Genomic DNA, 25,771 nt, shown 5'->3' on the forward strand with positions numbered 1-25,771 from the left:
TGATTGCCAAGAAAACAAAAACCACCCCACCCCCTTGGAAAATAAATCCCATGGAAAGAAACTTTAAATGCTTGTACCATAGACATTTTCCATAGAAAACTCAAGGGTGTTTGATTGTTTCCATAGAAAATATGTGTAATAATTACACATGATTAGACATTTTCTATGATAAATGTGTGCTATCAAACACACCCTAAGTGGATACATCATATATGTGGATCAGATACAAACTGTCCTATGAATAACAATGTCAAGGCCCAGAAAGACATGGATATGCACAGACTGACCTTTAGTTCATCATTTGTAGTCAGTTCTGCTTTTCTCCAACCAGTTTCATGTTTTTATATTACTTCTGTCTAAGCAAATACAGACTTGGTGAAAATATTAACAGTATGGCATTAAAAAAACTTGCATGAGTTATGCAGCTATATATAAATTCAGGTGGGTCTTTAGGCAGACAGTTTTATTACTAAGATCACATTTTGGAATCTCCGAAACTCAAACAACTTCAGGGAACACTTAAAAATTCAACTTAATATATGGGCATGTATTGTCATCCAGTCTTAATCTGCAAGGAAGTAGCTGCATTTCATAAAAGGATTCTGAAAGACATATAGAAAATACTTCTAATAATGTTCCATGCCTAATATACAATCTTAGATTTGCTTATGCTAAAACTTTCTGTAAAATATCTATCACTAGGTCAATCTCAGGATCAAATCCTCCAAATATGCTAGTCTACAAAGAGAAGATAAATAGACTGAAAAATATTTAGTGATGATCTACCATAATATACACAGACTTTAATGTAATCTCATATTCAATTGGAATAATTGAGAGAACAAAGTAATAGAATTTCATTTAGTCAATGCAGAAATTGAATGTGTTATGCCCCATTGGCCACCAAAAACTGCAGAGAACACCAGAAAGCAGGTAAAAGTTTTAAAAGAATGCATAGATGTATGCCCTAACCTCTTTCAATGAATTAATAAAGCTCCATTTTACACTGTCTTCACCCTCACAAGGGGTCAAAATATTTCCTGGATAGCCTCTAAAATGCACCTGCAGAAACAAAATTTCGTGAATATATATATGCACTTAATTGCATCATTGGAGCAGTTACACTTCACCAGGAAGCACTTATAATTCACCAAGGACAGCATACAAGTACTAGACACCTCTCAGATACATGCATTTGTGCAACACAAGTTGGACAAATGTCAGACACCATATCTAGAGTGTCCAAGCTTTTTACAAACATTTTTTTCTGAAAGGCACACTATCAACAGATGTCTGCCAGTATAGTGGGGATTATGATACCATGGATACTAATTGAATCAGCTTATTTAATCTTTTTATATGCATGACATACGCTGTGAGATGTTTCACATTTAAGATGTCAAAAATTATAACTTCTTAAATTTTAATACCAGTATATTTCTTTTTAATTATATATAGAAGGTGTTCCTCCCATTCACAGCCACTCCGAACCCTAGATAAAGGAAGAGGGTTGCATTATGATTGTGATTGATTGATATATTAGATATACGTAGGTTGTGCCCAACCCCACCTAATTAGATTAAGGCTTGTGATTGTTGTGCATATATATAATTTTTGTGTGTTTCTAACATCGCGTCTGGCATTTTAGGCAAGTCCACACGTCCATGTCATGTTCCTGCTGTGTGACCATGTCCATGCTTTAAACAATTAGAAGCCATGCATGCTAACCAAAATTTAAAAAATTAAAACAAAACTAAAAGCTTCAGATGTTATTCTCGACTTCCAATCCAACTTCAACTTAACTAACAAAAAATAGCAAAATTAAGCATGATTATAAGATTATCTTCTGATGTACCATCCATAAATATTCATCTGGTTCTATTTATATTATTATCATCCGCATTATTGTATTTCATATGTATAATATTAATGGAATAAATTATAGTTGAAATTTTCAAAAATATCATGGTAGTTGAATATTCAGTGGAACCATTCTATTAACTGATGAATCATGCTAGATATACATCACTTTTGTACATCTTGGGCTACATAAGGGGGTATTATGACCAAAATATCCCTCGCCTCACATGCGCCTCACGCGCCTCTATGCCATGAGAGACTTTTTTATCATTGATACACCTTTATGTAGCTCAAGGTATACACAAAGGTGTACCAATAGCATTTTCCTTAACTGATAGTAGTAGAAATTTTGGTTTCCACAGTAAAAATAGAAGAAATTGTAGGACCCTTTCGTTAAGTATTTTGTTTCACATTCTTTTATTTCTATTTTTAGATGCTTAAAACGCGAAAGATAGACACATTTATTGCCTTCTTTTTTATTACATTAAAAACGTTCTAGAAACAAGGCTCAAAATAGAGCGATAAAAAAGATGCTTCACTTGTCATCAGAACAAGTAAAAGATGCTGATTAAAAGTTATCAGAAACCATTCGTACATTGAACTTTTCTAGGGAAAAGGAAAACAGAAATTTTTCCAGTTTTTTATAACAAAAAAAGATTATACATTTATTTTTTTTTCTTTTTCTTTTTTTGTTTTTGATAAGCAGAAAATGTAAGAATTAAAAAAAAAATGAAACATGTAAAGCAGAGCCAAAATGACATGAGGCTTTATTACACTGTAGGCATTTCCCATGTACCACATACTCCTCAAACCATTAATTACAACAATTAAATTCTAAACCCTTAAACTATCACACACATAACATTTGCAATGCAATTCCACTTTTTCACCCATCTCCTTCTAAAATTAACAACGGAGTAAGATTATGGGACCCAAATTAATGACCAAGTAATTATGGCATGTTTTAAAAAATATTTTTATATTAGCAATATAACATTGGACCCCATAAATCCATAACAAATATAATTTTACCATAATCTTACTCTGTTATGGCATATTTGCTGTGGATACATTTTTAAATAATGGAAATTATTGTAAAATCGTATTTGTTGTAGATTTATGGGGCCCAACATTAGTAATCTAGTGGAATAGTAGAATCGTACTTTAAGTATTATATAGGCAATAGTTTAAGAGCCTACTTTTTGTAAATGATAGTTTAAGGAGTTATGTGGCTTTGAAGGTAGACTTTAGGGACCTAAGAGGTAAACAAGCCATGATATGTTAGAAATATTTTTTAACTTGAATATATATCCTTCACAGCTTCCAACTGAGCAAAGGTTTCTATGGTCAATCCCTAGTAGGCATGCCACCCTGGTCGGCTTGCAATAAACCCTTTTACTTCACCAAAAAATATAATAATAACAATGGTTTCATCAGTTAGATTTGCCAGAAAATTTTAGACAAAATAAGATATTGATTTCACCAGTGGAAATTCACTAAAGCTAATAGTTTCATCATCCAGATCCACTAGAAAAATTAAGAGAAGACAAAATATTGATTTCCCTGGTGGATGTTCCCTAGAGCTATTGAAAGAAACTCACTGTTAAATTCCAAGGTCTTTCAGGTTCTGGACAAAGAAGATCAAAGAGAACTCCTGTTGGTATGTACCTGAGAAAAGAACACAGATTTCGTGACCAACAAAAGACATGAAACCAATCAAAAGAACAACTAATTTAAGCTAGTAACATGTGCATAAACCAGGGCTATTTCAGCTATTACAGTTACTAACATCCTAAAAGCCCAATAAACCATTTAACAACTAGATTCGTGTTACCAACTAACATAAGATTAGATGCAATTCCTCAAATTAGATGCATCACTCCATCTTACTATTTTATGAGTTTAAGTTTGATAGAAGGAAAGTTAACAAAGTTCACATGCGTAACTATATCTATCCTTCCCTTTGCACTCTCCATTTTCTCTACTTTTTTAACTTAACGCTCTCCAATTCAACAACTGATACTGATAGTATTATTCAGGGTTACACCTTACTTCATCAGGAACAAGGCCCCATATAAGGCTTTACCTTTGACCAATTATAGATGAAACCAATATATAGGTGTTGCATATCAGGCAGGGGCAGAATCAATGCTTAATAAAAGGTTAAAGATTCAAGGAAGTCATCAGTGGTTCAAATTCAATTCTTTCTAGACAATGATTTGGATAGGAACTGAATACCCCAAGCCAATATGATTTTTTTTTTCTTTTCTAGAAATAGATATCCAGACATTATGAATGTTTATTGTCAATGGCATGCAACTGAAAGAAAGTAAAAGTAAACAATAAGGGTGGTTATTGGGTAATAAACACTCCCAAAACAATAAGACTTTTTGTGATGACATTCAAACATAGATCTTATGATCAACCCCAGAACATATGCGCATCAGGTTATGAAAGCAATGCCTTGCAAGAATGGCACAAATTCAGAATGGTGGTTCAGTAATTCTACCTCTAACTACTTTTATAGAGTTTATTATTGGCTTTTAATTGAATGTACTGTATTATCACTTGCCAGTAAGGCAACTTTCAGACTCCTAATCTCTAGAAAATAACTTGAATAGGATCTAGGGTTTCTTTAGGAAGAAACTGGAAAAGAGAGAAGTTGAGGGAGAAATAGAGAAGAAAGAACCGAGAGAGAGAGAGAGAGCGGAGAGAATTGAGAGAGAGCAGAGAAATTCGGGAGAGAGATCAGAGAAATTGATAGGGAAAAGATTCTTGTATTATAATCCCCATCCTCTAACTGATTGCCTATTTATAGGCTTCTATCTTCTTCTATCTTTCAGTTACAATAACAACTGAAAGGTAGGACAGTTTCAACACCTATGTACAACCAGGAAAAAAATGTACAATTACTGCCTTAACCCTTGGGTCATAACAATTCCCCCCTCCTTGGAAATTTCTCATCCCCGAAAAATCACAAAAGCTGAGCCACCCGAGGGAATTGCTTAAGCAAGTCTGGCAGGTATTCCCAAGTAGTGTGATCTGGGTGTAGATGGGACCATTGCACCAAAACCTGAGTTAGGGGCCGTGTGTTCTGATAGATAGCCCTCTTCTCCAAGACAGCTAGGGCTCAATGTCCACTGTTCTACCTTCAGTTGTTAAAGGAAGATCAGTACCAGTAATGTCAGTAAGCCCTACCGATCTTTCCAGCAAAGAAACGTGAAAAACAGGGTGAATTTGCACATCATCGGGCAGCTGCAAACGATAGGCTACCTTCCCTACTTTAGCCATTATAAGAAAAGGCCCATAGTACTCTGGACTCAACTTAGATGCAGGGGAATTAGAAAAAACATGCTGTTGAAATTGTTTCACCCTTGAAGATAACATATCTCCCACCTCAAATGCTCTTTCACTCCTCCTTCAGTCAGCAAACTGTTTCATCTGGCTTTGGGATACAGCCAATTCCTTCTTAATCAACTGCAGCACCTCCTGTCGCTGCTGTAAATACTGATCCACTGCAACTTCAGTATTAGAATATTGCATCACAGCAGGCAATACAGGAGGTTTATATCCGAATAAAGCCTCAAAAGGAGTTCTCTTCAGTGAGCTATGAAAACTAGAGTTATACCACCATTGAGCCAGAGATAACCACTTGTTCCAGCTCTTAGGTTTGGAGAAGCAGATACATCTGAGATAGGTTTCTAAGCATTGGTTCACTCTTTCAGTCTGATCATCAGTCTCCGGATGATAAGCAATTGACATGTGTAATCCCACCCCCAAGCTTTTGAATAACTCCTACCAGAAATTATTGGTGAATATTTTTTCTCTATCAGACACTACAGATAGTGGCAGCCCATGAAACTTGACAATAGAGTCCAGGAGTAAACGAGCAACTTCTTGAGCTGTGAAATGATGACCCTAACTCAAGAACTGTGCAAACTTAGTTAACCTATCCACCACTACCAGTGTAACATCTCTTCCTTCAGACTTGGGCAGTCCCTCCACAAAATCCATAGAAATTTGTTCCCAAACCTGGTTTGGAATGTCTAATGGCTGCACCGTTGACAAATAGCACAAGCCAAAACAAATGCAGTCACATCCCTCTTGAGTCCTAGCCAGTAGAACAATTGCCTCACCTTGTGATGACTCTTAAACCAAAATGTCCCCCCAAAGGAGAGCTATGTAAGGACAGTAAAATTCGGCCCTTTAGTTGGTTATCTTCTCCTACCACTAGTCTCCCTTTAAACCTGAGTAAGCCAGCTGACAGAGTTTATCCAGGTTTACTTGTGGGTTGAATGGCCAACTGAGATATAAGATTCTTAATCCAAACAAAATTTTCATAATTAACAGAAATTTCTTTCACCCAATCCGGAATTACTGTGGATATGGCTTGACAGCTTCCTTTCTCTTCTCTTCTAGATAGTGCATTAGCCACTGCATTCTCCTTGCCCCTCTGGTACTGAATTGTATAATCCAATCCCGGTAATTTAGTAATCCCTTTCTTTTGTAGCTGCATGTAACATCTGCTGTAGCAGAAATTTGAGACTTTAATGATCAATTCTAATAATAAACTGATTTCCCTCCAAATAATGTCTCCATTTTTCCACAGCAATTAGTTCCTTGTCATAGATACATAGTCCCAAGTGCTTTGGGGCTAAGACTTGACTAATACAAGCCAATGGTTTTCCCTCCTACATCAACACAACTCCTACTCCCGTAACACATGCATCAATCTCGAGAACAAATGGTTTCAAAAAATATGGTAAAGCCAAGATAGGAGCCTGGGTCATAGCTCTTTCAATGCTTGAAAAGCATTCTCTTCTCTTGAATTCCAATGAAAATTATCCTTCTTAAGCAGCTCAGTTAAAGGCTTGCTGATTACCCCATAATTTTGAATAAATCTCCTATAATAACCAGTCAGGCCCATAAATCCCCTCAACTCCTCAACAGTTTCTAGTCTTGGCCAAACCATAGCAATAATCTTCTTGGGATCAGTACTTAATCCTCCTCCTGAAATTATGTGGCCCAAGTATTCTACCTGCCTCTTAGTAAAAGTACATTTGGACAATTTTACATTCAATTGATTCAATCTGAGTATTTCAAATGCGATCCCCAAATGGGCTAGATGTTGATCAAAGGTATGGCTGTAAATGAGGATATCATCGAAGAAAACAATGATGAATTTCCTCAAATATGGGTTGAATATATGGTTCATTAAGGTCTGAAAGGTTGCAGGGGCATTGGTTAAACCAAATGGCATGACTGTAAACTCATAAAGTCCTTAGTCAGTTCTGAAGGCAGTCTTCGGTATATCAACCGGATTCATCCTAATTTGATGAAATCCTGCTCTAAGGTCTAGTTTAGAAAAAATAGTAGCTCCGATTAATTCATCAAGTAGGTCTTCAATAATAGGGGTAGGAACTTTATTTTTAATGGTAAGAGTATTCAACTAGCGATAATCAACACAAAATCACCAAGTTCCATCTTTCTTTTTAACAAGTAGGATAGGGGAAGCAAAGGGGCTTTGGCTTGGTTAAATAATTGATTTAGTCAACATTTCTTTGACTAATTTTTCTATTTCAGCTTTTTGGATAGGTGGATACTTGTAATACCGAATGTTTACAAGTTCTGAATTAGGTTTTAGGTGTATGGAATGGTCAAAGAATCGAGCTGGGGGTGAGGAAGAGGGTTCAGCAAATAAATCCTCAAATTCAATCAAAAGAAATTGTAATGGATCTTGGGATTGTACTTTTGAAAGAGACTATAAAGTAGAAATAGTTGCAAGCCTGAATTGATTGTAAGCCTCAGTTGCATCACTGTTGTCATCCTCCATTGTCCAACCCTCCAACTCCATAGCATGTATGGAGTAAATTTAAAGCCACTGAAGTTTCACCTTGTTAAAACATCTTCTGCAATCTCTTGCCTATAATCAACTTGCATTCACCAGATTCCAAGCTTCTTCTCAGTGTCAGCTTCTTCCCTTCCATCTCAATGTTACCTCTAGCTTGTTGAAGTCAAATACTAGAGGACTGATAGTCTTCATCCAATCCATTCCGAGGACAATGTCACAGCCTCCTAACTTCAAAATTCGTAAATCCACTGTGAATTTCCGCCCCTGCATCATCCATTTAAAATTCTGGCATTTAAATCTACTGAACATTTTACTTCCATTGGCCATCGTAACTGATAAAGGAAAAGTGGCCAGTGTTGGACACTGCAACTCCATGGTTGTGGCCTTATCTAGGAAGCTATGTGTGTTGTCACTGTCTATTAATATCATCAACAGACTCTTTCCAACTGTTCCTTTCACCTTAATAATCTTAAGACAGCCTTGTAAGGCATGCAAGGAGATCTCTCCATCTTCCTCTCCTATTACTCCTTCCTTGTTATTCTCTGTATCACCAACAATGTCTACCTCTTCTTCCTCTACTTCTTCTTCCAGTCTTTCCATTTGCAATAGGTGCCTCTTGCATTGATGGCCTAGACTATAGTTCTCACCACATCTAAAACAAAGTCCTAGCCGCCTTTTCTGCTCCATAGAAAAAGGCTTAACCGAAATTGGATTTGGTAAAGCCCTAGGAGTCGAATTTCCTCTCTGCATTACTTGATTGGCAGTCCTAGGATTACCTCCAATCTACTAGCTGCTTATAGGATAGCCTTTAGGTTGTACCATGTGCTTCTTGAAAATTGCTTCCAATGCCAATTCTTGCAACCTAGCCTTCTCGGCAGCTTGCTTGACAATAGCAAGCCACATCATCTTCAACATTGGCCTTAGCTCATCATTTAGACCACTGATGAAGCTAGATACAAAATAGGACTCATTCAAAGTCGGATGAGAATTGATCATCAATGACTTCAATTCTTCGAATAAGACTTGGTAGTCCATGACAAAACCTTCTTACTTCAATTTATTGAATTCTTCAATCACATCTGTCATTGACCTCTCATCAAATCAGTCACAAAAGTAATCCACAAATTCTAGCCAATTAAAATTAGACCTCATCCTACTCCATCCCCGGAACCAAGCATCATCCATATCATTGAAATATGTTGCTACTAAATTCACCTTCTGACTCTCAGCCACAAGATAGTACTAAAAGAACCTCTCACACTACCTGATCCACCACCTCAGTTTATCTCCTTCAAAAACCAGAATATCTAGCCTTGGCATAGGTGTGTGGTGGTGAGTCAGATATGAACATCTAACTTGAATGCTAGACTCAAATTCAGTTCATTCCCCAGCTCCCTATGGATCGGGAGCATTATTACACCCCTTGGGTAGAACTCACCCCCAAAATCTAGTTGTCAAGGGGAGGGTGCCCAAGAGGTTATAAACCCCACACTAAGAGCCTAAACTTCTGATGTGGGACAAGTCTCATACCTTATAGTGGAACATAACATAATTGTCACGACCCTATTCGGACTCCCGTTAGTCTCACCTATCAAAAGCGTAAAAGGAGAGGAACAATAGGGGCAACCAAGGGAATTGATTCAGGGGCAAAAGAGTCAGAAGTTGGTTAGAAGAGAATATTCATTCACGTGGCTGAAACAGAATAAGAGATAGGTATAAAAAGAGGGGGGGGGGGGACGAGAGAGAAGGCATCTAGAAATTTTGTTGAAGAAGTTGTTGGAAAGTAAGGCCCTCCCGAATAGGCATGTCGCATGTTTTGTTTTCTTTCCTTGTATTTGCCAATATCCATTGCTGTAAGCTACTGTAATTGAGGAGTTCCTACTGTTTAGAGTTAAATTTCAATCAATTGTGTAAGAGTTCTGTCATTCTAGTATCAGAACAACGATCCATGGTGGTGACTGTCTCTGAGAGAGTGGGGGATTTAGAGGGAAGAATGGAGAATTATCAACAACAAATTGAAGGGAAGATGGAGGGATTACAAATGGGATTAGAATCAATGAAAAAGGAGTTCCAGAGGGTGCAAAACATCGAGAAAAACATAGCGACAATGATGGAACAATTTGGCTTGTTGATGGAAGGATGGGAGGACCAGGAGAAAGAGAAGAAGTGGAAACAGTCGGGCAAGCACTTACCAGTGGGTTCATCCCTCACTGGGAAGGCCACGCCGAAACTAGGAAATCGGCTTAAGGAAGCTGGCGATGAGTACGATACCTATGGGAGGTCTGATGGAAGGGTCCGACTCCTGGAGATGCCAGTTTTTGAAGGAGACGACCCAGATGGTTGGGTGTTCCGGGCCAAGCGGTACTTCTCTATGAATCAACTGTCAGATGCGGAAAAGTTAGACTCCGTTGCCCTTTGCTTTGAAGGAGCTGCTCTTGCTTGGTTCTAGTGGGAGCAACGAAGGCGACGGGTGAGGAGTTGGGAGGAGCTTAAGGCGATGATGAGGAATAGATTTAGGCCCAAGCAGGAAGGCATGGTGGAAGAGTAATTCCTAGCGCTCCGACAGTGGGGGTCCATCAAGGACTACCGCCTCTACTTCGAGACGCTAGTTGCTCTTCTTGAGGACATGCTTGAGGCGCTGTTGGAGGGACACTTTATAAATGGGTTGAGGCCCAACATAAGGGCAGAGATGAGGGTACTGAGACCCATTGGGCTGGAACAGATGATGGACCTAGCCCAAAGAATTGAGGAGAGGAATATGTTGGTTCGAGGGAGCCATTCCAATCCCGGCACAACCAGATCATAGACGCCTGCAACTTCGGTCGCCAACCACCAGCGTGTAGTGGTCACGCCTCCCCTAATGACGTCACCCCAATCGATGACCACCAACCCCAGCTCCTCTCACCGGCCTCCTAATGTCGGTAAGTGGAACAATCTCCTGTTTAAACGACTAAGTGAGAGTGAACTACAAGCTAAACGAGCTAAGAGGTTGTGCTTCTGTTGTGACGAGAAATATATGATTGGGCACAAATGCAAGAACAAGGAGCTGCAAGTAATGGTAATTCACGAGGAGGAAAGGGAAGAGGAAGAGGAAGTTATAGAAGGAGCTGAAACAAGGGAGAATTCAGGGGAGGAAGGCGATACGATCAAAATGGGGGAAGTAGTGGAGATGTCTATAAACTCGGTAGTTGGTTTAACCCCTCCACAAACCATGAAGATCAGGGGGAAATAGAAGGCTAGGAGGTGGTGATTATAATTGACAGCGGGGCTTCCCATAATTGTATAGCATCGAAATTGGTGCAAAAATTGGGACTGGTTCGATCACAAACAAGAGGCTATGGCGTGATCATGGGGTCAGGCATGGTTGTTCAGGGGGTTGGAGTGTGTAAAGGGGTAACCTTAACGTTGCAAAATGTGGAAGTAGTGGAGGATTTCCTGCCATTGGAGCTGGGAAGCTCAAACATAATCCTTGGAATGAAGTGGTTGGCCACACTCGGGAAAACACAAGTGGATTGGAGCTCATTAATCATTACGTTTAGAGCGAGGGAGCTACGATAACACTGCATGGGGATCCCAGCCTCAACAAAACTTTGGTAAAGTTGAAGTCGATGATGAGGTTGTTTAGAGAGAATGGAGAAAGGGTGTTGTTAGACTTGGGGAGTTTAACTACCCAAGAAAAGGATGTGGGCTGGGCAATCCCTGGTAGCTTGCAAGAGCTACTAACGGAGTTCAAGCAAGTGTTTGAGGAGTTGTGTGGGCTTCCCCCACACCGGAGGCGGGATCACGTGATTATGTTGCAATCGGGAGTGTTGCCGATGAATGTTCATCCCTACCGGTACCCCCACCTTCAGAAAAATGAAATTAAGAGGCTGGTACGAGAAATGTTGGCAGTAGGACTTATCAAGCCGAGTGTGAGTCCGTTTTCCAGCCCGATGTTGCTAGTCAAGAAGAAGGATGGAGGCTAGAGATTTTGTGTTGACTACAGAGTTTTATACAAGGTAACAGTTCCTGATAGATTTCCAATTCCAGTTATTGAAGAATTATTGGATGAAATGAATGGGGCTACTATTTTTTCCAAGCTGGATTTGAAATCAGGGTATCATCAAATTCGAATAGCACCTAATGACATTCCTAAGAATGTTTTCCGCACACATGAGGGACATTATGAATTTTTTGTTATGTTGTTTGGGTTAACAAATGCCCCCGCCACGTTCCAATCATTGATGAACGAGGTCTTTAAGGAGCATTTGAGGAACTTTGTTTTAGTGTTTTTTGACGACATTCTAGTTTACAGTAAGAATATGGCTGAACATAGGGAACATTTGAGGTGTGTGTTGGGGCTACTAGAAGCCCACCGACTATATGCCAATGCGAAGAAGTGTCAGTTTGGGCAGCGGGAGATTGAGTATTTGGGGCACGTCATTTCTCAAGACGGGGTGGTTGCGGATAGTTTTAAGGTTAAGGCGGTGGTGGAATGGCCCAGCCCCAAATCCTTGCATGAACTTCGAGGATTCTTGGATCTTACGGGGTATTATCGGAGATTTGTGAAGGATTACGAAAAAAGTGACATAGCCATTGATAGACTGCCTCCAGAAGGGTAATTTCTTTTGGGATGAATTAGTGGAGCAAGCTTTTTAATCCCTTAAAAAGGCAATGACTAATATGCCCGTGTTGGCTTTGTTGTATTTTTCAAGGGAATTCATTGTTGAAACTGATGCATCTAGGCATGGATTAGGGGCAGTGTTGATGCAGCAGCAACAGCCAATTGCCTTTTTCAACCATTCCCTAAATCCCACTAGTTGAGTTAGATCAGTGTAGGAGAGAGAATTGATGGCAATAGTATTTGCAGTGAGGAAATGGCAACATTACCTACTTGGGTGTAATTTTGTTATTAGAACAAATCATCTAAGCCTTAAATTTCTTATGGAGTAGTGGGTGGTTAGCCCAGAGTGTCAAAAACGGGTCATGAAACTTATGGGGTACGATTTTGAGATTCAATATTGTCTCGGATTGGAGAACCGAGCAGCTAATGCTCTCTCACGCCTCCCTTCTTCCACCACATTGATGGCTCTCTCCATTCCTCGAATATTGCAGCTAGAACAACTAAAAGAGGAGGTGAAAGGAGATGCTACACTCCAACAGATTGTTAGAGAAGTTCAGGCGAATCCTTCCAGCATACCCAACTTTGCGCTAGTGGATGGCCATTTGTTGTTCAAAAGCAGGTTGTATCTTCCTAAAGGGCCGGTATTAATTCCGTTAATGTTGAAGGATGGATTGTTTGGGGGTCATTCTGGGTTTCTCAAGACTTATAAGAGGATAGCCACCAACATGTATTGGGTGGGAATGAAGCAGGACATTCGGCAATATGTTCAGCAATGTTATGTGTGCCAGCATAATAAATATGAGGCTCTACCACCTGATGGGTTACTGCAACTACTTCCGGTTCCTAGTCGAGTTTAGGAAGATGTGTCCATGGACTTCGTCGAAGGGTTACCTAAGTTAGCTAGGATGGATACTATCTTCATGGTTGTGGATCGACTAAGTAAGTACGGACACTTTATTGCCTTGAAACACCCTTTTACAGTGACTAGCATTGCGGGGATTTTTGTGAAGGAGATTGTGCAGTTACATGGGGTTTCAAGTTCTATAGTTTCTGATAGAGATAGAATTTTTGTTAGCCATTTTTGGGAAGAGTTATTCAGGCTACAAGGCACTCAATTGAGAAGAAGCACATCTTACCACCAGTCCCTTAGTCCGATGGCCAAACAGAGGTCTTAAATCGCACCTTGGAGACATACCTTCGATGCTTTTCTTCCTCCAAACCTAAGGCATGGTGCAGCTGGCTACCATGGGCGGAATATTGGTACAACACATCCTTCCATGTCTCCTCTAGACTGACTCCGTTCCATATAGTTTATGGGTGTGAACCTACCCCGCTGTTGAGGTTCGAGAAGGGCAACACGGTTGTTTCGATGATTGAATAACAGTTGTTGGAGAGGGATTCTGTTTTGGAAGAGTTGCAATCCCAACAGATAAAAGGAGGATGGATGTGAAATTCGAGGTGGGCAATCTAGTTTATGTTAAAATTCGCCCCTACAGGAAAAAAAAATTGGCTACTCGGATGAACGAGAAGCTGTCACCTAAGTTCTACGGGCCCTTTACAGTGGAGAAAAGGATCGGAAATGTGGCCTACAAGCTATCCCTACCACCTTCTTGTAAGATCCACCTCGTATTCCATGTCTCCCAACTTCACAAAGCGGAAAGAGCGGTGCGAGAAATGACCAAATTTCCCGACCAATTAACAATTGAGTGGGAAATGAAGGTGCATCCATAATTTTTGTTGGGTGTAAGGCCGGGCCGAGGAAAGAATTGCCACCCCTAGAAGCCAGCTGGGAACCCTATCATCAGATCCTGCATCAGTTTCTTGAATTTCACCTTGAGGACAAGGTGAAACTTGTGGGCGGGAGTATTGTTAAGACTCCCATTAGTCTCACCTATCAAAGGCGTAAAAGGAGAGGAACAATAGGGGCAACCAAGGGAATTGATTCAGGGGCAAAAGAGTCAGAAGTTTGTTAGAAGGGAATATTCATTCATGTGGCTAAAATAGAATAAGAGATAGGTATAAAAGGGGAGGGAGGAGGAGAGAGAAGGCATCTGAAAAATTTGTTGAAGAATTCGTTAGAGAGTGAGGCCCTCTCGAATAGGCCTGTTTTGTTTTCTTTCCTTGTATTCGCTAATATCCATTGCTGTAAGCTACTGTAATTGAGGAGTTCCTACTATTTAGAGCTAAAATTCAATCAATTGTGTAAGGGTTCTATCAGACCCCAAGGATATAATAGTCATACAAATTATATGTTTCTGATTTTGATTGTATTTTTTGTTATAACTATTAGTATATTCAATTGTAAGCCTATAAATAGGTTAGAGTAGTTAGAGGATGGCAGCTTATGAATGAATTTGAATTCCATTTCTCTCTCTTAACTCTCATAACTTTCCCTCGGTTTTCCTCTCTTCTCCCTCAATCCTCTCTGTTCTGTTCTTTCTCTCCCTTGCTGCTCTTTCTTTCCCACATTCTTAGCAAATTCTTTTCTAAACCCTAGCCAAACCGTAGGGTCGTAACAAGCATGAGGAAGAATTCCAGCTCCTGATAGAACCAAAGTTGCAGTGGATCTTGGGGGAAAATCCATTAGCAGGCATCCTTATGTTTAAAAAACTGTCTAACCTTTGGCCAAAACTAGAGAATTCTTCCTCAACACCTTTCTCCAACGTTTACACCACCTCTCTGGTAGCAACATTCTCAGCCCTGCCACAACTCACCTCCTCCTGCTGAGTCTAATACAAAACGAGCTCCATGATGTCGAGTTTGGCTTCCAATTGCTTCATCCACGTACCTTCTGCCATTTCCAGAATTCGCCTGATGCAAAAAGTCACCTACAATTAGCTTCCAAGGACCACCTTACTTTGATACCAAATTGTCAGACCTAAGGATCTGAGCTAGGGTTTCTTTAGGAAGAAACTGGAAAAGAGAGAAGTTGAGGGAAAAATAGAGCAGAAAGAACCGAGAGAGAGAGAACGGAGAAATTTAGGAGAGAGATCAAAGAAATTGAGAGGGAAAAGATTCTTGTATTATTTCACAATGAATCCCCATCCTCTAACTGATTACCTATTTATCTTCTTCTATCTTTCAGTTACAATAACAACTGAAAGGTACAACAGTTTCAACAGCTATGTACAACCAGGAAAAAAATGTACAATTACTGCCTTAACCCTTGGGTCGCGACAGTCCTCTTAATAACATGGTAATTAACTAGATACAATTAGTTTTCTTCCCATGATGCTCATTCATCAACTAAGTAATGATGCTCCAAATTACTAATTGGAAACAGTATTTATGTTTACATGTGTTCCAGTGTTCGTCTATAAGACTATTCTGATGGTCAATATAACTACTTTTATTGGCTCAGCCATGAAATATATACTGAGCACAGTACTCTGGCACCAAAATTTCTGTGTTCTAGCATCAGCAATTGTCTGTGGACTATTCTCATCTCTACCAAGTAATAAGTAATTTTAATTCTTACAGTTTCTCATTGATGAACTAAGAAAAGTCAATGCCATTCTTCCAGAACGATAAGATCAAAAGTCATGGGGATATGTATTTACGTATCATGGAAAGAGTACCATACCACTTCAGGGGCAACCCTTTGTATTCAAACCATACTGTATCTGTGCCTGGAGGAAGTGCACTGCTGAAGAAAGGTTTAATTTGTGGTACTAACAAAGGAAGATATCCTATCCGAGGAGCTAAGATCTGAAATCACAAGTAAAACAGAATGTTTAAATAAATAAAAATAAATAGATGTTATACAGTAAATAGGTATGCCACAGGCACCATGACAAGCTTTTTCTCTAAGAGCAACAGTCAAGCAAACACAATACTTTAAACTTGTGCTACTACCAGGATTTACTAGTTCTACTTATAAGCCACATCTATAGAGATTGCTACTTCACTAGAGTAATTGGTAATTTCTGATGAGTAGGCTTACCGTTTGACCAGTTCCACCATTTTATATATATGTGTTCTTTATGCATGTAACATGAATGCAAAGAGATGCCCTAAGTGAGGGGTAAAAAAAATAATGATAGCTAAATCTAAATAAATAACAATCATCCTCACATTGAATAATAACAATGAAGTGAAAATGAAGTATCAAGGCACTGCACAACAAAATCTTGGAAAACCACATGACAATACAGAAACAAAGGTAAAAGTCTGAACCAGAATGAAGAAAACCATTAATAGAAGTGAGAATAGAGTAATTAGCCACTAACTATCCTCTCTCCCTGCAATTATTAGAAGTGAGAACAGAGTAAAAAGAGACTAGCCTAGTGATACCAGGGTTGCAAGCGCCTCCCACCACCGCCCACTAGAACCACGACATGGATCGTGTGATCCAAGCATGATCAAAACATAGACTGACCCCAATTTAAAGGAAATAGATTATAGAAGTTGAAGAAAAATACTCCAAAGAAATCTAGACTGCCAAAATTGAAAGCAATCTGAAGCTAGGGAAATAAAATTGACACTAGGATAAATTAAAATAAAACCTCATCAATTTGTTATTCTAATTACTACTGGAATTGTCTTTAAGACACATATGCATACAACGAAGAAGCTAGGATTTTAGGTCAATGGGATCAATCAAACATAACTTCCAAACAAAATAAAGTAATAAGAAAAAAAATCTATGCTTATAATACATTTTCTTGTGACAAATTTGCCCATTCTCTAACAAAAATAAAGAAATTTAACTAAAAACCCCAAAAAAATTGGTGGAACAAAAAAAAAATAAAGAACTCAATTTGATGATAGAACAAAAAAAATAGTTCAAATGTTTAAACTTCTTTTACCCAATATATTGACCGCTTCGGGTGTGACCACAAGGAGGAAAAAATATTTGATGGGATTTGTGAAAGGGGCTTGGCTTGGGGAGAAGAAAAAAAGGGCCCACCTCATGGTTACATATAGAGAGAGCATTTTGTAATTGAATTCTCATATATTTCTTTGTATACTACTTTTTACATAAGTTATATTTTTGCATAAAAATTTTATATTGTATTATATTTTGCATAAAAAACTTCTTATTGCTTTTTGTAATTTTCTATTGAATGGAACCAATCTAAATTTTAAACTTTTTCCTATGGTCAAACCATAAATTTTATAATTATTTTTAAATTTTACATATATATTAAAAGAAAAAATAAATTTCAATGGATCAATTGAACCCACTAAGAACACTATAGATCCACCACTGTATACATAAATGACCCACTTCCAATTGAGCATATCAAGCCTTAATCCCAGTATGTCACCTACATGTGTTCTCACTCACCAATCATTTCTATCTAGGGTCTTTTCTTGTGCAAAGCCCTTATAAGACACATCATACTAAGAGTCTCTCGCCAAGTTTTTCTTGGTCTTCTTCTACCTCTTTTGCTAAAGACTTGTTCTATTCAAACTTTATCTTCAATAGGAGTCACTCCAACTTTATTACGAATAACTTCATTTCTAATTTTATTTTTTTGTACTTTATTTATTTTGCCATGACAAGGGGGCATGTCCCCCCTGCTCCATCTTGGCTCCATCCCAGACATTGGCTACTTAGAACCTTAGGTTGGTTGGCAGTTGAGAACCGAAATTTTAGGAAAACCATATTGTTGGCTGAAAATTAAATTAGGAAATTGATTTACGCATTCAAACTTTTAGTTATGAAAAAGGATCATATATCTCAGCCATCAACACCAAGTGAATTTTTGATATCCAAAACTTTGAAAAGGTTTCATATACCAAGCTCAGTTGTTGAATTTTACTAGTAGTGTAGCTGTGCAAAGATATTGGTTGTGAAAACCTGCACAAGGCATCCTTATTGTTGGGTAATCAGCTCTTATACCACTTGTTGGGTAATTAATTCTGATGCCACTTATTAGGTATTGGGTTCATACCACTAGATGCAGAATAAATTAAACAGAAAGAAATATTTTCACACTCACGCAAGATCAATACAAATACATGCAGATCTACACGGCTGGAGGAGAAGCAAAAATTCATTACGTGAATAATGTGGAATACAAAATAGGTAGACTATCACACTCAACCCCAACACCAATATGCCCAATCTCACAAATCTCACTGAGAAAGTATAATGCTCACGACTTTGCACTAAAATCTCCAATATGAATAGTCAGATGTGAGGGGCTATGCATAGAGAAATGATAGGCCATAAATCCAAAGTTTACTAAGCTTTGAATTGGGTACAGAATTCCTATTTCTATCGTGAATTGGGAACACTGACTCAGAATTCAAAGCAATCTGGACATTAATGTTCATTGCCACAGAGCTGCAGCACAAGCTCGTTGTAAGTGAATACACTGTTTTAACTCAGTTTGTATATTGTGTCTCCCAAATACCTCAAAATTTGACCTACATTCAGACTGTATCAATTAACCAGAATTGGGAATATAATCACCTTTAATTTCAGAATGTACTGTGCTAAAAATTGAAACAAAGTACAAAGCAGGATAAAAACATTCATCTCAATACGTGGCCAGCACCATGATACTTGAAAACTTCACTCTCCAACCCCATTATCCGGGCCTACTGATCTCGCAAACACCAATAGCAACACCCCCCCCCCCCCCCCCTCTTCTACAACAACGCATAAAGTGATAAAATCGAACACGTTGAACTTGAAATCGACTGAAATCGAAGCGAGAAGTGTGCGTACCAGAGCGGGCGGTGGAGGAGGGAGAGTGGTGACTTCGGATTCGTGCAGATGGATCTGCAGTGGAATCGCTCCTTCCCACACGTACTTCTGCGCGTCGCTCCCCCTATCCATCTCTTCGTTCTGCCCTATTTTCTAGAGCGGCAGAGAGAAAGAGATGGATACAATATATAATATAATATATATATGTATGTATAAATCTATGAACAGGTTGTCTTCTTCCCTTAGAAAACACGACACTATGAAGCCCTCGGAAGAAACATAGCAGAGTCGTCCCTGTAGGCTGTGTTAATCTTATATATGGCGCTGGATCATTTGCCTGGACCGTGAATTTAAGCCGCCCGGACCGCTGGTTCACGGGCATTGAAGTTGACCTCCTGGTCTGCGAATTACGATCATGCCTTGCCTTTGTGGCTCTGGCTGTGCCCCTCGCTCCTGTCGAAAGTACAATCAAGCTGGCTCTGTAGAATCATTCACCTTTCAATACAAAAAAAAAACCTAACAAGTCAAAAACAAACTCAGAAAAATCCCTAATGAGTCCCGGCCTACATCAACTAGTAAAAGAAAAACTCGTTTGAGGTGCTGCTCTTTAGGTCCGATATTCAAACTCTAATAGGAGAAAGTTTAGTAAATAAAAATCGATTGTTACCCTCACGTTTGTGATTGTGTTAGGGATCGAAACCTATTTCTTGGATCTCCTGATTTATCTCTTTTGCTGGAATTATGAGGTCGAGCAATGGGAATGCGAGTGATAACGCGTAATCTAAAAAAAAAAAAGTATCCCTAACAAACACAAACTCAAAAAACAAATTAAAAATAGAAAAAACTTGACAAATACAAAAAAAAAATGAAAAGAGATAATAAATTGGAAAAATAGTTCGATTAACGATGGTCTAACATTCAAGAACCATTAAGTTAAATTACTGATCGAAGGAATTAAGCTACTAGAGGCCTTTATAGAAAATGGTCTTTAATGGTTAAGTAGATCACTATTTTAGAGATAGACAATACAGTATTACGATGATGGAAAAGATTAAAGAGAATAGTCTAATCACTTATAGCTTGTTAAATGAATTGGTAACCTATTGGTTTGGAAAAAAAGTATATATTTAAATTGATCTTGTTAATGATTTGTTTTCTTTAAATTTAATAATTATAAAATATAGTATTTAGTTTTTGATGTATAAAATGACAAGATTCGATATCTTAACTATTTATTTTAAATTATTTTCATGATGGAACATTAGTGTGTGTATAAATATACCAATTTCTATAAGTGACACGCAATATGGATGAACAGTTGACAATATTTAAATAGTTTGAATGATTTGTTATGTTCCATTAATAATTAAAAAATATAATATTTGATTCATAACCTGTAAAATGTTAAAATTATTATTTTAATTTATTATTTAAAACACAAAGGAGGATATAATTAAACAAGAGAGCAATGTAACCGAGCTCAACAAAATGATAGAGATTAATCTCGTTATATTTTGTGATTGAAAATAAAATAAAGTAGCATATTTTGAGTTAGTGATTCAAAGATTTAACTATTTGGGATTTAGAATTTTTTTAAGTTATAGATAATTTGATATTTTCCCATCAAGATAAATATTAATCTAATGTGTCTCGCATATGTTATTTTTTTATAACATGACATTTTATTTTTTCTATATATATATTCTATATGGCATAAATAACTATATTTATTTTTAATCAAGATAAAAGACTTAAAATAATTATTTTTAATAATTGATATATAAATATATTTTTTATAAATAAAAAGACGTTTATACATTAAGAATCAAACAATATATTTTTTAATTATTATTAAAAAAAACAACAAACTTGTAACATATCCAAATACTGTTAATTGGACATTCATATAATATGCACTCATAAAAACAAGCGCGTTGACACAATTATTAACATTTAAGTTGTAATAAAAATTTAAAGTAGTAATAATTTTTAATATTATATATATAAAAAATTAAATATTATATTTTTTAATTATTAAGATCGGATCGTATTAAATTACGATTGCTACCACGTGGACAACAATTTAAATGATTTTGCTACTTGTCTTTAAATCAATCCACGTGTCATTATATCTGAGGTGAGACTTGCCCGCTTTACGAGGAAGGCGCGCGAATGAGACTTATGAACAGGAAATATATCAATTAAAATTAATTTTATAAAAAATAATATTTTCTTTTATCTATTTTCAAAACAGTAAAAAAAAAAAAAACAAACAAACGTTACTGAGTTCAGATTAACTGTCCCTCTCTTCCGTAGCCGCCTTCAAAGCCCAGAAGCATCTCTCCGTCTTTCTCTCTCTCTCTCTCTCTCTCTCTTGTTTTCGCTGCTCCATAGCCGTCATCACTCCCCACCACCATACTCGCTTCGGTCCCAAGCCAATTTCCTGCAACAAACCCAAATCTGCCGCCAAATATGATCCCTCTTCTTCTCCTCCTCCGCTCATGGTTTCCATCATTCCATCCTTCTGAATCCGCTTGACGACAAAATTCGCTTCTCTTTTCTAACAATCGGCAACTCACAGTGTCCTAGCCGAACCCAGATTCCGAACTCTCAATTTTCCTGTCTTTCTATCAGATGTGATCTTCCTCTTCCACAATCCACGAAGAGGCAGAGAGAGAGAGAGATGTTGGGGGCGCTCCAACTGGGCGTATTGGCCGCTTGCGTGGTGCTCTTCGTGCCGATGGGAATGGCCGGGTGGCACCTCAGCCGCAACAAGATGCTCTTCTTCAGCGGCGCCCTCTTCATCACTCTCGCCGTAGGTGTCCATCTCACTCCCTACTTCTCGTCAATTTCCAATCTCGTTTCCTCCTTTTCATCCGTCGTAGTTCTAGAAAATCGCGAATCCTGCATCTCTCTACTCCACAAGATCGTCTTCGATGTTGAAACTTTGAGCAATGCGTCCGATTCTGAGGGTTCTTGGACCTGGGCGGCGGCTTCGCCAGTCGCCGCGTGTGAGTTTCAGAAGCTGGGTCTGGCCGATGCGTCGGATCTGCTAAACGGGTCGTGGGTGGTCGTGGCCGGTGACTCACAGGCCAGGCTGGTTGTGGTGTCTTTGTTGGGTTTGGTTTTGGGGAAAGAGGAGATGGGTTCTGTCCGGGGAGATCTGTTCAAGCGGCACAGCGATTATCAGATTGTGGTGGATGAGATTGGGATGAAGTTGGATTTTGTCTGGGCGCCTTATGTATCCAATTTGACCAGCTTGATGATGGATTTTAAGGTGAACAATAATTACCCTGATGTTTTGGTGATGGGAGCAGGGTTGTGGCATGTATTACACGTGACCAATTCATTGGATTATGGAATCTCATTGCGGTTACTGAGGCAGTCGGTGGTGTCATTGCTCCCGGTTTCGCCGGAACTGGGGACTGGCGGGCCTGTAACAAGATCCCCCCATTTGTTTTGGCTGGGGATGCCTGAGCTGATAAACTCGATGTTGAATACGGAGGAGAAGAGGGAGAAGATGAAGGATGATGTGCTGAATGCTTACGATAGGGAGCTTCATGGAAGTAAGCTCTTGCGCCAATCCGGTGGCCCTCTCCTCTTGCTGGATACGCGTTCTTTAAGTCAGAAATGTGGAGAACAGTGTACAATGGATGGGATGCACTACGGTGGAGTTGTTTATGAGGCTGCCGTTCATGTCATGCTCAATGCCTTGCTCATTGAGTCTCATCAGAGGCTATGATATAGTACTTTTGTTTCGCTTTGGCCTATGCGGCACTAACCCCTTTCGAGGACATAGAAGGGTACCCTGTCAAAGTCTTTGCCCGAGGTTGTTTCAATCCTACATACATGATTTTAACCAGGTTCTCCCATTGGCTTTAATTAACTCCTCTGTACTGAAAAGTTTTAGATATAGTTTCAAATTGAGGGATATTTTTTCCTTTTTATCCTCAAACTCTGTTATTGTATTGAGTATCAAATAGTCACACATGTATTGTATGGAGCAAGCCGCTCATGTTTGATATCCAATTTTGAGGTGAACACATATGAAGTTTTATATGAATATTTTGGTACATGCTTTGTAGTTTCAGAGAAGAGAAACAGATCTTGTTGCATCATCCTTGCCTGAGATGTCAAATTCCATTTAAATACCAGTGGCACGTCACTTCTCAAACAGAAAATGACCAAAAAAAGAAAAACTTCAATGTTTAAGTAGTTGTATTTCTGCAAGTATTTGATTCTTCCCTTTTTCTTTTCTTGGCAAGAAAAAGTCATTTTTATATTCACTTCTAGTAAGGAAGCAGAATGATCTCTTCCCAAGGCGTACAACGATCTCCATTTGTGCACTCAGTTCCATTTGGAATGGCTTTTAATTGAGAGATGTGCAAATGCTTTGTAATATTATCGCATATTGTGTTGAATCAGCTAGTTATTTTTATTTATTTTTTTTGCAGCATATTATCTTATTTTGCAGAAGAGTTAGTTATTACTATAATTCTCGGTTATGGAATGATTTAGGAGTAGTTACTTGCAGAGGCGGCTTAACTGCGAAACCCATTAGGTGGCCGCCTAAGGCCCCAATTTTAGAAGGCCTCAAAATTTTATAATTTATTTATTTTTTTATTTTTTAATAATAAATATTTCATTAAAAAAATTTAAATCCAAAATAAAATCCAACCTTTTGTCTTCCCCATTTCTCTTCCCAATTTTTACTGTTGTCTCTTCCCATTATTCTCAATTTACCTTTGATTTTACATAAAACTAAATATAATTTAACACGTGTTTGTAAAATGAAAATTTACTCATTATTGGTGAACTTTATCTTTTTAATGCTATCAGTTTAATGTTTTATTTTGTTTCCTTCTATAGGAGAATCAGAAATGGATAGCTTTTTGCTCTACTTACACCGACCTCTTAGAGTTTCAAGGATAAATTAGTTTTGTTTTTTCTTTGTTTATTATAGTAGGTTGTTTCACTTCTTTTGATCTCTTAAATATTATATTTTAGTTGAAAATTCACTATTGTTAAAAGATTATCATATTTTGTAGTTGATTAAACTTCAACCTTTTTTTTTTAAATTTAATGAAATGATAGATTTTTTTCGTAAAACGATGTATTATTTATTTTTTTATAAAAAAATTAATATTCTTAAGAAGGCCCTGATAAACTTTTTCGCCTAAAGCCCCTAAAGTTGGTCGAGCCGGCTTTGGTTACTTATAGTTGAGGAGTGATAACTGCCTTGTAAAAACTGTGGATAGCTATATATAAAAAGCTATAATCACATGGCTCAGTATCATTACGTTGTTATGAATTAAAAGATCTTCCTTTTCTCTGCAATTCTCCCCTACTTTATCTCGAATTCTCTATGTTTCTCCCTACTTTTTGTCTATTTCTCCTTCATCTCTCTCGATTTCCCTCTTATTCTGTCTGACCCTCCCCCATTTCTCTCTATTTCTCCTACTCTTTAAATTCTATCTTCAAGAAAATCAGAAGTTAGAGCCAGGGTCCTGACACCCTGCATCAATGTTTTTCTATTTACATTCAATGTTATATTTTCAATTTGACAGATTACACAAACTTGTTGATGGCCTTGGTATAATGCTATCATATGCATCTGACACTGGTTGGAATTAAAATGCAAAAACTCTAGCCAAACTCATCTCTTATTGGGACTCGTTCTGAAACTTATTCAACAACAATACCTTGTTAAAAATAAATATATAGAACAACACCAGATATAAGAATTTCAAACAAGCTAGCTTTGATTGTGATTAGACAGGTTTGGAGTTGGTCAACAATGATCTGACTCGAGTTGGCTTGTTGAATGTTTGACTTATGTTTTGCTTGCAGTGGCATGTGATGCATTATGTGGTAGCTTTATGGAACTCTTCTTTGTTTAACTACCTGCAATTATTATAATGTTCTGGCTTACTCATCAAGTAGTTTAGTTGTGCACGGGGGACAACCTTACTTGTTCTCTAGGTGCTTGGATACTGTCTGATATATGTCTACGATCACATGATAGCAATCAAAGGAGACACTCTGGTCTTCAGGGATGAGAGAGAATTCCTGATACCAGAAAGAAATAGTTCAGAATCTCATTTGAATTATGCTTGGCCTGTTGCAGTAACTTGTTTAGCATCAACAGTGCTCCACTAATTTCAAGTGGTTATTTAGGAATCACATCTGGTTTGTAATTTTTGCATATTGCTGGGTGCAGGCTGTGGGGATCAACCACCAATCCTGTTGTGGTGGAGTTATTATGGATCTTGTGTCCAATTATTATTTGGTCTAGCGTGATCTAGTTGGTCAAAGTCTATTTGTTAAATTTTTAATTTTGGCTGCAAAGGGGTTGTTTGGGATAATCTTTTTGGCAGCAACAATCACAAGCCTTAATCTCACTAGGGCATCAGTTACATGAAGTCTAAATGTCCAACGATTTCTATCCATGACTATATCCTTTATAAAGCCATTATATCCTATGTCATGTCTAAGAATTTCTCACCAAGTATTCTTTAATATTCTTCTTTATCTTTGTGTATAGATTTCTTCCGTTTCACCACTCATGTCATAGGTGCTTCTACTGGACTTCTTTTCACTTGTTCAAACTAACTAAATCGTGACACTTGCATTTTATTTTCAATAAGCCACTCTAACCCTATTATGTGCGATCTCATTGCTTATTTTGTTTTTTCTTGTGCAGCCATACATCGACCTTAATTTTCTCATCTCAATTACCCTCATATTTTGCACATGTTGGCACTTAATTGCTCAACATTCTAAACCATACAGCAAA

The 25,771-nt window shown here is 38.0% G+C and overlaps 2 protein-coding genes across 18 annotated transcripts in view; one reads left to right on the forward strand and one right to left on the reverse strand.

The window, feature by feature from the left end:
• LOC127800026 (autophagy protein 5) overlaps positions 1 to 19,496 on the reverse strand; it is a 58,513-nt gene extending 39,017 nt beyond the window's left edge. For 4 of the 17 annotated variants that reach the window (XM_052334409.1, XM_052334401.1, XM_052334400.1 and 1 more), the window contains exons 1-4: positions 18,997 to 19,481; positions 15,898 to 16,022; positions 3,462 to 3,528; positions 973 to 1,062 (exon numbers count right to left, since the gene is read on the reverse strand). In XM_052334409.1, the coding sequence (XP_052190369.1) occupies positions 973 to 1,062; positions 3,462 to 3,528; positions 15,898 to 16,022; positions 18,997 to 19,107 (393 nt within the window). In that variant the 5' untranslated portion in view covers positions 19,108 to 19,481. Of the gene's footprint in view, positions 1 to 972; positions 1,063 to 3,461; positions 3,529 to 15,897; positions 16,023 to 18,996 lie in introns of all 17 variants that reach the window. The other 13 variants (XM_052334414.1, XM_052334411.1, XM_052334403.1 and 10 more) reach the window with 10 other exon arrangements.
• A 1,804-nt stretch (positions 19,497 to 21,300) lies between these two features.
• On the forward strand, positions 21,301 to 23,245 carry LOC127798832 (protein ALTERED XYLOGLUCAN 9). The gene has a single exon (XM_052332460.1). The coding sequence runs from the start codon at positions 21,659 to 21,661 to the stop codon at positions 22,715 to 22,717; it is 1,059 nt and encodes a 352-aa protein (XP_052188420.1). The 5' UTR covers positions 21,301 to 21,658; the 3' UTR covers positions 22,718 to 23,245.
• The last annotated feature ends 2,526 nt before the right edge of the window (positions 23,246 to 25,771 follow it).

The sequence above is a fragment of the Diospyros lotus genome, chromosome 4 (genome assembly GCF_014633365.1).
Source record: "Diospyros lotus cultivar Yz01 chromosome 4, ASM1463336v1, whole genome shotgun sequence".
Taxonomy (NCBI): domain Eukaryota; kingdom Viridiplantae; phylum Streptophyta; class Magnoliopsida; order Ericales; family Ebenaceae; genus Diospyros; species Diospyros lotus.